The sequence below is a fragment of the Taudactylus pleione genome, unplaced genomic scaffold (genome assembly GCF_031769625.1).
Source record: "Taudactylus pleione unplaced genomic scaffold, aTauple2 ptg000967l, whole genome shotgun sequence".
In the NCBI taxonomy this organism is placed as follows: Eukaryota; Metazoa; Chordata; class Amphibia; order Anura; family Myobatrachidae; genus Taudactylus; species Taudactylus pleione.
This window is the reverse complement of record NW_028285368.1, coordinates 3,752,351-3,765,857: the sequence shown is the minus strand read 5'-3', so window position 1 is coordinate 3,765,857 and position 13,507 is coordinate 3,752,351. Positions and strand designations below refer to the sequence as shown.

General features: G+C 44.7%; 1 protein-coding gene and 1 pseudogene across 3 annotated transcripts in view; both read left to right on the top strand.

Annotated features, from left to right (window-relative positions):
• Nucleotides 1–13,507, top strand: part of FBXO10 (F-box protein 10) — a 149,546-nt gene that overhangs the window by 21,462 nt on the left and 114,577 nt on the right. For 2 of the 3 annotated variants that reach the window (XM_088460125.1, XM_088460122.1), the window contains one exon: nucleotides 10,933–11,793. In XM_088460125.1, coding sequence (XP_088316251.1) covers nucleotides 10,933–11,793 — 861 coding nt within the window. Of the gene's footprint in view, nucleotides 1–1,191; nucleotides 1,234–10,932; nucleotides 11,794–13,507 lie in introns of all 3 variants that reach the window. The other variant, XM_088460124.1, reaches the window with a different exon arrangement.
• Nucleotides 2,408–2,526, top strand: LOC148454922 (5S ribosomal RNA; annotated as a pseudogene).

The window sequence follows — 13,507 nt, the reverse complement described above, 5'->3', positions numbered from 1 at the left end:
ACAGAACTCACAGCGAGGTCTCTCAACTTTTCTGCTGTCAGTGGCCATAAGGAAAGCTTTGTAGGTTCCTTAAAGGTGTTCAATGACTGAGTCAGCAAATTAAAGTCTTTACATACATTTTTTAGAATCTGTATGTAATGCCGGCTGTCGGGATGCCTCCTGTCAAATTACCGACAGCGGCATCCCGATGGTTGTTATTCTAACAGGGCTCGGGTAAGTATACTTACCCTCCCTCCTTCTCCCCCTAACCCTCCTTATTTGTAGCATAACCCTAACCTTCCCCGTTAGTGCCTAAACCTAAATCCCCCCCCATCCCCCCCAAACCTAACGCTAACCCCGCTTTGCTACCTAAACCTAACCCTCTCCCGCGTCTAACACTAAGGGCGCCCCGGACTTACCCCGTTCAGGCTGGCGTCTTTCTGTGTTCCGGCATCGGGATTAAGATAGGCGTCGGTATTTCAACGCCTATCTTAAATCTCTTGTCGGGATTTATTCCCGGTGGCATCACGGCCGCTGGTCTCATAACTACATACCACATTTTCCTGTACCCTAAAATACTGTAAAGTGAGTTTACAGTATTTTCATACAAATTAAAAAAAAAAAAAACTATTTTAGCTCCTTTATGCAAGTTCTAAAACCCCTCTCCTATCAATTCAACATCTCTACATACATGTCCCACATCATTTAGCCCATTTTTGAGCTTTTTAGTGAAAACTGACGTCTTTTATTCTCCAAATTATACTAGTTAAACACTTCTGAGTGCATGATCATTCATTGGGAGGGGTGTATCAGAGGGTCTGCACTGTGCTCTGACATTTTTACCTAAAAATAGAGATTTTCCCTACCTTTTTACCTGATCAGGGAGGTACAAACAAAAATCTGCTGGGAAAATGCAATATGAATATTGAATTGCAAATGCAATTCATTGTGCAAATCCACTGTGAGACCGGTTCGCAGAACCCAACTCTCTTTTAATTGAATAAAAAATGACAATCTTACATAGGATATTTTTTAAATATGTTAATAGTATATCCATTTGAACATATTAAATATAGGGTTAAAAGTGATGTCCGTTTACAGGAAAATGGAGTGTCATTGTAAAAAATATCCATTTGAAATATTTTTGAATTTGAATTTTTTACAGGACAATTCTATGGTTATTTCTTCATATTCACTCGCCTCTCTTCCTAGGCTCTCGTTTTATTGTGGGCTCCTAGTTGTCTTTGGATTCTGGTGAGCACCTCCTCTATTTTATTTACTAATGATCATTTTAAAGCAGTTATCTCTGCTAAAGATGGGGCTCTGTGTCATAAACCCTTTTCTTCTTTAGGATCCATAGGGATCCAGGAGGAAATGTGGTTGGAGTGATCCAGGCACCAAACAGTTAAGCTTTCAGCTCCCAGGATGCCCCTAGTGTTCCTCCACATATACCCCACACATGGCCAAAGGCATTCAGTTTTTCGTTTGGTGCCGCAGGATCAGACGCTCCTTTATAACAGGAGGACTGCTCAGGCAGTCCCAAGCTTTTATTTTGTTTTATTTTGTTTCTTTTTACTTCAGATTAAGCAGCGCCAGGCGTCCTAATGAACGCCTGTGCTGCTGCTCCATCTACCCCCGCCGGCGCAGCAACACCAGTAACCAAACTGGTGATTTCGACGGGCACCAGTAGATCTTGGCTAGCGGCGATGATGGGACCCAGGACTGCAGCCGGAAACATAGGAATGCAGGTAAGGTGATTCCCCGCTCGCAGTCCATACCTCCGGCGGTTGGAGACCTGCCAGAGGTTGCTGTAGTAAGGCGACCGCATCGTTAGCTCCCCCACTAGACCACCGGGGCAAGTGAGACTGGCACAGTGGCGCCGGCCATGATAAGGCCAGTGAATCCGGGGGGGTTAATACAGCATTGGGGAAATAGGCTCTCCCCGTCAGCACCTCCCACAGCCCAGACGCCGATCCAGCTGAGATTTTCGCGTGTCTGGGTTGCTCCTACTACCCACCTCTGTATCTGAGACGCCCAGCGACCACTATCTGTGCTCTGCTGAAGCTGCTGGTCTCAGGAGATTTTGAGTCTAGTCTACCTGTATACCTTTCTCCATAGGCAAGGTTACAAAGTGCTCAATTCCTACCAAACCTTGTAGTTGCCTCTGTGCTGGTTACATGTAGATCCTGTTTGGTGGGCTTGTCCCCTCAGGATTTCATACAGGATGGTTTGGGTGCTATTTGTTGTAAGATACTACCGCTCCAGTCCAGTTTACCAGCCCCTGTACAGGAGCCACCCTGGGGATTTGTCTCCCAGATACATCCTTCCAGAATGGATATTTATGCCACTCAAGTCAAAGTACGGCTCAGTCGTCGGCTGCCTTTCAGCAAATGTTGCAGGCAAATAGACCGGTATCTATTAAATCACAACCTACAGCCACACCACACTGGACAGACCCAATTTCGTCTGATCTTAGAAGCTATGGAGTGTTGGGCCTGGTTAGTACTTGGATGGGAGACCGCCTGGAAACACCAGGGGCTGTAGGTAATAACTACCTTTTGGTGTTTAAACACCGGAGCCTTAACGCTGAGTTTTCTAATTTTGAGCAGCTTTCTGAACTCTTGGGGGAAGCATGGAGTACTCCTAATAAACTGTTCCATGTTACAAAAAGATTGGCATCGTTGTACTCTCTCCCAACTGGCAAATGTACTAAGTGGGGAGTCCCTCCTACTGTGGATGCACAAGTGGCATGTTAGTCAGGAGCTGGAATATACTATACCAGATGCTACCAGAGAACAGCTGACTTATATCTCCCATGTATACGATGCAGCCTCTTATTTGGAGAAGCTGTGATAGACGGTGGAAACCTGGCTTTTAAGGCATCAGCAACTTCGGTTAAATTGCTCATAGAGCCCGTTGGTTAAGGTCCTGGAAAGCAGATGCGGGATCCAGGAAGGCTCTGGAAGCCCGGCTTGTCTCCGGAAACATACTCTTTAGAGCAGAATTAGATAAGATAGTGGCTACTCTGACAGCCTCAAAATCTGCTGGTCTGCCATCAACAGCTACCTTTTAAGCTTAGGCAGTCCTTTTTTTGGTCCTTTCGCCCTCAGGGAAAGGCAGAAGGACAGCTTTTCTCTAGACAGTCTAGTACTCGCAGGACCAACAAGCTACAAACCAAGAAGCCTTGGTCGGTCAGACGTCCAACTTCCAAGCCGGATGACTAACCTTCCGCCTGATGGGGCGGGCCTCATCCTGGGGGATCTCAGGGTGGGAGGCCAACCTCTTCAGTTTGCCAACACCTGGTGTCAAACTACAACAGACTCCTGGGTCCAAAAAGGGAACTCTCAAGGCTACGCCCTCACCTTCTGAAAGCATCCTCCCCAGAAGTTTTTCTGTACAACTCCCCCATCAGACGCTATCAAGACCTTGGCCATCCAGGAGGCCATTCACTCCCTGCTGTGTTCAGGGGTGATAATCCCGGTTCTTTTGGCTCAGCAAGGAAGGGGTTATTCCAATCTGTTTTTAATTCAGAAACCAAATTGGTCTCATCACCCTATTTTGAATCTGGGAACCCTCAACACATTTATCCATGTGTTGTGACCAGAGTAAAACGCTTCAAAAAGATACCTTTATATGAACGCATCTCACCTAGTTTAGGTGAGTGGCCCTTAATATCAATTGCGGACCATTGGAATTATCACTTATCATTTGAAGTATAATCGTGTATTATTTTCTCTCCTCGTTTGGTATCATTGCATTATCCATGAATGAATAGGAGAAGACGTGACCTATGAGGGACAGCGCTCTTTGGACCACTCATATTGTTGTATTTCTGCTATATTTTGAAGGGGTGGTGCTCCTGAGTGTGGACTGAGCTGCAGTCCTTGAGGGCGCAGGTTGTTTTTAGATTGTCTCTACATTTATCCATGTGCCCAGGTTCTGTTATGATTGCCCACCTCAGGCGTCAGGGAGTCTGGATACTGCCATATTTGGATGACTTCCTGATATTGGCACAGTTTCCAGATGTGTTACAACACCATTTCCAACTGACCATTGCTTGCCAAAAGACGCACGCCTGGATCATCAATTAGAAGTCTTCCCTTTTTCCAATACAGCGGATGGTACATCTGGGGGCAATCCTGGATTCTCGGGCACAAAGGGTATTTCTGCCAGTGCCCAAGCTTTCAGCCCTACAATTGCAGGTGCTCAAATTACTCTGCAATCGAAGGTTATCCATTTACTTAGCAATGCAGGTTGTGGGGTCCATGGTATCCACTTTCGACATGGTGGAATATGCTCAGTTCCACTCCAGGCTTCTGCAACAATTGATTCTCTCCCTGTAGAAATAGTATAATCTAATACGGTCCCAGACGATTCTCCTCACTCAGGAGATTCGGCTCTCCCTCTCATTGTGGCTGCAAATGTCCCATCTGTACAAGGGTAGTCTCTCTGGAACCCAAATTGGGTGCTTCTCACCACCGATGCCATACTTTGCGGATGGGGCACGGTGAAAGCTCATCACAACCCAGGAAAGTTACCTGCCCATAAACATTCTGGAGCTTTGTGCAGTATACAAAGCGCTCCCCCTGGCACAGCACCACTTCCAAGACAGGCCGGTCCAGATCCAATTCCACAACGCGACCACAGTAGCTTACCTCAATCATCAGGGAGGCATGCGAAGTTAGGAAGCCATGAGGGAAGTGGAACACATTTTGGTCTGGGCAGAATGTTATCTTCTGGCAATCTCGGCAGTGTTAATCTCCGGAGTCCTTAACTGGGAAGCAGATTTCCCAAGTAGTCAGGACATACACACTGGAGAATGGGCAATCCAACCGGATGTCTTTCAGCTCCTGGTGGGCAAATGGGGACTATCAGACATAGACCTCATTGCCTCACGGCACAACCACAAGGTCCCTAGGTATGGGTACAGGACCAGAGACGACTCAGCCGCATTCGTGGATGCGTTGGCAGTAAGGTGGGACTTCAAACAGGCATATCTCTTTCCTCCAATAGCCTTCCTCCCAGTGGTCCTCTGGAAATTTAAGCAAGAAGGCGGCGCAGTAATTCTGGTAGCTCCTGCTAGGCCCAGGTGCCATTGGCTCTCTGATCTACGGAGTCTCTTCATAGATACTCTGTTCCCTCTTCCTCTATGGCCGGATCTGTTAGCGCAGGGTCCCTGCTTGCATCCAGATTTATCTCGTCTGTCTTTGACGCCGTGGCTATTGAGTCTTCCATCTTAAGAGCCAAGAGTTTCACCCGCTCTGTGGTTCAGACAATGCTCAGGGCACAAAAGCTTTCCTCTGCCCGCATCTATTACAGAGTTTGGCACTCCTTTTTTCTATGGTGTTCCCATAGAGAGTATGACCCTAAGGTTTTTATGGTTTCCCGAGTACTTGCTTTTCTCCAGGCTGGGTTAGATCTTGGTCTCTGCCTGGCCACCCTGAGAGTACAAGTTTCTGCGCTGTCAATTTGGTTCCAGCGAAGGATCGCTTTTCTACCTGATAGAATTTTTTTTCAGGCTGTTCTACGCATTCAGCCACCTTTTTTGCTCCCTCCGGTGGCTCTCAGAGCTCTAACAGTTTCCCCATTTTAACCTCTGGACTCAGTAGACCTGTTAATGGTTGACAGCAAAGACCCATTTCTCCTCGCTATCTCCTCTGCCCGCAGAGTCTCTGATTTTGCAGCACTCTCTTGTCGGTCCCTAGTATCCCGTTTTCATGTGAATGAAGAGAATGGGGTTCCAGTCTTCAGACCTTTCTGCAGGTGAAGCCTCCCTGGATGTGGTTTGCACTCTGTATCTACGTGGATCATACTAACTCCTTCAGAAAATCAGTTGCTCTTTTTGTGTTGTATGACTTTCACAAGTGAGGCTCGCCAGCTAACAAACAGACTTTGGCTTGATGTCTGCTCATGACTATCTCTCATGCTTACTTGCAGGCTGATCTCCCTGTTACAAATACGTTGACAGCACATTTCGACGTGGTGCCTCTGCTGAACAATTGTGCAGGACAGCCACGTGGTCCTCTGTTCACACTTTTCTTAGGTTCTACGCCTTTGACACCTTTGCCTCTCAGGATGTTCCTTTAAGGGAACTGCTTTAGGACATTGCCATGGTATCCCTGTGGAACCCTATGGACCCTGAAGAAGAAAACAAGTTATGTTAGATTTACCTTTTGTTAACTCTTTTTCTTCGAGGTCCACGGGCACCCACCCTGTCGCACCTGGCTTCATTGGGTAATTGTTTTTTTTCTCATGTTCACTAATTCCCTCTTCTTTGACTGAGTGTTTCTGGTGTACATTGTCCTTCCTTCGCCTCTTTTTTGCTGTTGCCTTGTTTACAAAACTGAATGCCTGTGACCAGGGGCGGGGTATATGTGGAGAAGGACCCGGGGCATCCTGGGAGCTTAAAGCTTAATTGTTCGGTGCACGGATCACTCCAACCACATTTCCCCATGGTATCCCTGTGGACCCTATGGACCTCGAAGAAAGAGTTAACAAAGGTAAGTCTACCATATCTCTTATTTTTCTTGCCAAGAAGGGGAATTTCAAGTATACTGAATTAGTGTTATAATTTTTACTAGAAGCACTCCAGGGATAGCTCCTTTCCCTTATACAGTATATGTTTTGGAGTCTGTCTACTCCAAATTTTTCTACTCTAAGTAATTTCACTAAGATTCGTGTATGAAGTCGATTTGTAATCGCTGGACATTACCGGAACATTTTAAAATCAAAAACCCAAATATACTAATCAGCATATTTGACGAGTTACATTCAATAGTGATACTCAATGATTTCTGTCATATGCAAGATCAGTCAAATTGCCCTGTTTACCATAGGCTCTGCTGTCAAATCAAAGCCTGAATCCGCTGACTTTCTGCAGTAGATTCAAAGCACTCTCCAAGTATGTTCTGTGCAGGCTTTGGTGTTAAAAAGTGTAAATAAAATGTGTGGGTTCCCCCTCAAAATACATAACCAGCCCTGGACCTCTGAGTCTGATCTGGTAAGGGAAAACCGACGTGGGGTCCTGCTATTTTCCAGTAACCAGCACGGGCTGAATCAGCCTGGAGGCTTCTACTACGGCAGGGGACACTCAGTGTATTATCTCCCTGCCAAAATATACAGATACGCCCACGTTCATTGTGGCTTATCACGGCACAAACGTGCCCGCAAATTGCGCTGTGGGACATGCTACACTATGGCGCGTCCCCGATCTCGGGAGTGTCTACATTCAGTCCTTTGAAGACACGAAAGCGCGTCCCCCATTATTTCCTTTGGAAATGCGAATGCATGTCTCCGATTGCCGAAGTCAGTCTCGCGCCACGCATAGCGTGATTTGCTGCGCTATGGACGACAATGTAGCTGGTCAGATCTGTAAAACCAGCCCTAAAATGGTAATCCCACGGTTGGAAATCCTTGGGAGATGGCAACCCCAAAAATAAAATAGGGTCCCCCCTCCCGAGGATCTACCAGCCCTGAGCTAAAAGCCCAGTGCGCTTTCCTGCTCCCCTGGAGGCAATCGGTACAGGGGTAATGGTGTAAAATATAGAATTAATATTGTTCTTTACGGTGAAACTGCAGGTCCCAGCAAGCCTGCCTCATCATTCAAAGCACTTAGAGACCCACAAGTGGCATTAAGGGCCTGCTGGCATCTATAGTTCTACTGTAAAGAAAATATTACAAAACCCACAGGACTCATACACTGAATATTTTATTCCTTTAATACTCACACACTTCATACTCACCTACTCCTTGGCGGTAATTGGCCCCCTTTGTCCTGAAAGAAATCCAGTCTTGGTAAAATAAAAAATAGCCTGGTACAGAATGGAGTGCAGTACAGTCCAGCACTTGAATGACAGTCCCCACATGGTTCTCTGCACTATAGCGCTGATTGTCTAAGAGTCAGACCGCACTCAGCCAACCAGTAAGCGGTTTCTATGGCAGCACCTGCTGATTGGATGAGAGTTGAATTGCAGTCGAATTGGCCTGTAGCAAATCTTTGAATTTCAACCTCACATCCAAATCGCAGAAGAACAGAAAATCGACCAAGAATGAATATTAGTAAATTTACTCCTAAATCTTCAAGTTTCCCCTCCTGGATTTGGGTTCTCTGGCTGCCTGTGAATTTCAAACATGGTTGACTATTGACAAAATTGAACCACTACCAAGGTTCTTTTTATCTTTACTTATTGCCACAGAAGGACGACTACTACTAACAAGTTTTGAATTTGATTGTCACATGATCTTAATGCTCATGTGCACAGTACATACATGACCCCCCCCCCCCCAACCCCCACCTATTTAATTATGCCCCTAAGTGTGTGTATATTTTTCACAGTGCCTCTCTTGAGACTGTCTCTTAGGACACCTAGGTGCCTTTCTAGTATGCGGAGGTGTCTCCAAAGGGCAGAGAGTAGTCCTGCACTGTGGTGGTCAGTCAAGGTGAATTGGTGCAAAACCCAAGGCATTTTTGCAGCACATTTAGGAGCCGGTGGAAAGTTACACATACGTCTAGTCTATCTTGCATTTATTTTACACTGCTCTTGCTCCAGAAACAAGCCTTGGCAAACATAAGCATTTATTTCCATGTGTGCAATGCAGTTGCATTTGCAGCTGATTAGCATCTAACTCTGCGTCGGGCCCCTACTCCACTTTGTTAATAAGGACCACTGCAAGGACTGCTTGATATTAGTCATTTGTCTGTATTCCTAGTTTTCTTTAAAGCATGCCGTGAAAAATAATAGTGATTATTTGTTTTAATTTCTATGAAATATGAAGATGCATGAAAGAGTTAGGGCCTCTACACACTACACGATATTGCTAACTATTTGGCCGATCCAATGCATCAGAACGACAAATCGTCAATATCGTGCAATGTGTATGCACTACATCGTGTAGTGCACGCTCTGTGGGGTCGTCAGCTGCATCGCCTGATCTTTTGTACATGCAGGAAGATCAGGCAATGTGGCTGACAATCCCATGCTGCGCTATATGGCGGGGGCCGGGATATTGGGCGGTTGGATTGCCCAGCATGTACGGACCGCCCGATATGTTGACGCTGGGAGCACAATCGTTTAGTGTGTACCCAGCTTAACTGTTGATGTTTTGTCATGAATAACAGGCTAGCTGTGGCTGGTAGCAGTCTAATGTAGTTGCAGATTACAGCCAGACATTAACCATTGTTGGTGTTGTTTACTAGAATATGGTTTACAATAATCCCGATGGCTACTTCCATTTTAAATATATTTTATGGGGTCAATTCAATTAGATGGGAGTTTGTGGAAGTGAATGCACCTGAGAAATGTGAGATTTAATTAGAAATGCTGATCTGCAGGTATAGTGGGGAGGGCATGTGACATTTCTAAAAATGGGCTAGTTAGATGCGCATGAAAAAAGTGGGGAATAACCGCTGACACTGACGCTGATGTGGGACTCCAGAGAGAAGTTTAATATGGGTGCAATGTGTGCGCTGCGGGCCCCCCTGGACCCATTATAAATATGCCGCTGCGTCAGCGGCATCGTCAGGTTGTACTGCATGCAGGGACGACCTGATGATGCAGCTGACGACCCCACGGTAGCGTGCGCCGTTCGACATAGTGGGAACACACTAGACCATTTTGAAGATTTGTCGTTCCGATCAATCTGAATCAGGCAAATTGCTCAAAAAATTGTATAGGGTGTACCCAGCTTTACTCTTGTTTGCCAGAAACGTAGCAGTCATATTGCCTGCTATCAGCTGGTCAGTAGCGAATGTCAACACAGAGTTTTATAATAAGAGTTTACTTCATTTCTTCCTCACTTAATACAATCATAAAGCCAGGATCCTTCCTAAGCAATATCTCACTACTGTCACATAGGAGCACTTATGATAGGAAGACAATATATCACTGACTCTGTACGCTCGCCCTTATGTTGGGTAAAGGCTTATCGAGTGCCGAACTGCCTTCCTCTCCCTGTGACTCCCCACTGCTTGCCCTACAAGATACAGTGAATTGCCCTTGACTCACCCCTAGTGACAGTCTCTTGTTTTATTGCTCTGTATTGTTTCTGAGATATGTCAACTTGCAGGGAAGTCACCATGTTGTCAGCAATCAATATGCAGATGGGAGAATGCTGGCGGTATAATGCCAACACGGTTGTAACTTGTAATGTTAGTTAAAACATTTTAACCACGTCTGCATTATAACTTTACACATGATGCGTTACATTAATGCTTTAAGAAACATGACAACAATGTCGTTATGCTGTCAGCCTTCTCCAATCGGCATATTGACTGTTGACAAATTTGACTCCCTATATGGCTTTCGGACACTGTGGTACCTTTTAAAAATATAATAATAATTTACATTTTTAATAGATTGCAATGTGTCACTATACAGCCTTCTTTAAACTCCTTTGTTTTGGCTTGAAAAATTATATTTAAAGGTCCAATTGTAATACTAGTCTGTCGGTGGTATCCATTTAGCCCCAAACATTGTTCGGGTGCTGATGGATCCCCTGGTGCTATCCAATTAGCACCGAAGTGCCGCCCCAACATCGGCACTTACTGTGGGGGTTTTTTTCGGGACCTAATGTGTCCTAAGAAAAAAATCCACGAAAAGTGCAGTTTTTCCGCCGCTGCAAAGGTGAAAACACATAGGATCCGTGATAAGTTCATGGACTTATGTGTTTTTGGCCACCATACCCTATTATTTTGTCCGAAATAATAGGATAGGGAGAGAAAATACATTGCCGAAAAATGGGGATAATTGGCGACAAATCCCCGTTTTGCCATTCGTGGCTATTTGGATACCCCCCTAAGTGTTTTATTTGTATTTTTGAGTCTTGTCATTTTAGAATTAAAAGTAAAGGCTTGGTAATTGATGCTATTCTTTTCAGAGCATTCAACTAAAAGCCAAATAGTACATTGTGATGTGCAAAAATAACCCTCTTTTTTCCTTTTACTTCATTTCCTAGACATCCATAGGTTATGTCCAGTTTGACAACTGCAACTTTGAAAATGGGCAACTACAGATCCATGCTCCTGGCACGTGCCAGATCAAATTTTGCACATTTAACCAGTCCAGCATACATTTCCACAATGTGGCTCTCAGTGTGCTTGAGAACTGTGAATTTGTTAACAGTGAAAATGCGTCTGTGACTGTGGAGGGGTCACCTACTTCTGACAAAAACTGGGCTTGTAAACATCTATCAGCCTTTGCCAAGTCAAGGACCATGTTGTATACTGCGTCAGAAGCATCACTTTCTGAGCCTGGGAATACTGATTTCTTTGGTGATGGGTCACCTGGTGCAAAAATGAGGACGTGTGAGATTATAGTTAATGGAGACCAAAGTCACTTGCTTACTCAGTCTAAAGCCCAAATATTGGATGATAAAGCTTGTGACAAGGAGAATGAATTGAATGGGAATTTTTACATGGGCAAGGATGGGGAAGCCATGACTCTGGATACTGATTATAGTGACAGTGAACTGAGTACCGTCAGCGAGAATGAAGATGATGACCAATCGGTGTACAAGTTGTCGTATCATTCACATGGACTAAGTCACATGCTGGCTAAATCTGTTCAGTGCAGACCACACACTAATGGGCTCCTCGCTTTGCAGAGTGACATGGCTTTGAAAAGTCTGCAGCACGAGTTACAGAAGGACAAAGAACTGCAAAGCATTGCCAGCACGATTCAAGGATGTCTTGTGCGGAAGTGCCTTTTCAGAGATGGCAAGGGGGGGCTCTTCATCTGCTCTCAGGGGCAAGCTAGACTGGAAGGATGTATATTCAGGGACTTGACCTATGCAGTACGGTGCATACAAAATAGCAAGGTAAGCCACCTGAATGTTACAGCTAGTAAGGGGTCCATAAACCCTTTTTTTTCTTCTTAGACGTGATATAAATGATCTCCAGGAATGTATGCATAATGCATCCATGGATTATTTATGGTCTTGTATTGAGGATGGTAGCATGTCTCTGGTTTTTCAGATACCAGTAATAATTGTATGGACTGTACAATAGGTAATCCTGGCACAACCCACAGATCTCCACCAAACTTCTGTCTCTTTCCTTACGGAATTTATACTGTAATTGTTATCTGCCTTACCATCCCAATTTCCTTACCTTAGCACAGTGGTTCCCAAACTGTGCGCCGTGGCACTCTAGGGTACCTTTGGACACTTGCAGAGGTGCCTCAGGTTGGTGGTCCAGCACCAAATTATTTATGTTCAATGTAATGTATATATGTGGATAAATAGAAGCGCAAACCTGTCCACCACCACATAACTGAGCCTAATGGTGCATACACACGGTCAGACTTGCTAGATGAACGATGAATGATTTCTGACTACAGACACAGTCTGTCAGATATCGTTATCTGAAATGCGGGCACGAGCATCGTTAGTCGATGCATGCCCTACATGTCAAAGATATGAATGATTGAATGATTTTACAACAGTTATCGTTCATATCTGATAAGAAGTCTGACTGTGTGTATGCAGCATAAGGATGACAGGTAATCACAATTTACTTTACTTTTTTTTTTTCCTGAATTTCTCAATAACAAACTTGTGGCTTAGGGTGCGGTGAAAACATTGCTGTTACTCTAGGGTGCCTTGGTTCAAAAAAGTTTGGGAACCATTGCCTTAGCACCTTCACTCATTTTATGTCACCTTTATTTAAGGTATCAGTCCATGCTTCAATCCACAGCATCTCTCTGTAGCCTAAACCCTGAGAAATCAAATTGCCAATGTCCCTGCTATAATTGTGTTACTGTACACCTTCCCATGACTTTCATCTGCTGGCTTGTACATATGCCCATTGGCAACTCTTACTAAAGACATTGCAGTTTGTTCATGTGAACAGTTAATGTTACTTATTTTTGTTGCTTGGAGATTCAACAAAAATCTGCTTTCTGGAGGTATCTGTGTACATTGCACTGAGCACGACAGAGCACGATGTCTGTATCCCAAGGTACATACAGTATGTAAGCGCATAGCAAAAAGCTCTGATGGTAGTCATCTGCTGCATTCTCTTTGACATTGGTACAGCTGAGCTCACAATATGACTGCCTGCATGGATGTAAGCATGCAAGGTAAACCTTTCTGGACTGTGCTATACATAAAAAGGGGAGTCATACTGTGTGACAAATGTGTTATTTCTTTCACCTGCCGCAATACTCTGAGCAGCACCTGTTTCCCATGTCATCCAGAAGAGGACTCCTGTATTTATTTACCCAGTATTGTTAGCTAAATGCTAAACCATAAACCAGTCAGTAATACTTTTATATTCTGGTTGTAAATGGAGGGATGTGCAGCTTTGGCATGATGCAGTCAGTACCACCTATCTGTATTTGTCACACATGTAACACAACATCCGTGCACACGCCATTTGTTGTACACATGGATATGCAAGCTACAGGCATCTTTAGGAAAGAGTAATACAAATTAACCAAGAGCTTTTGACTGGAAGCAACAACAAAGAAACCATCCAAACTGAAAGCTGGTTTATTGCAATTACAGTACATGTGTGAGGCAATTAGTCACG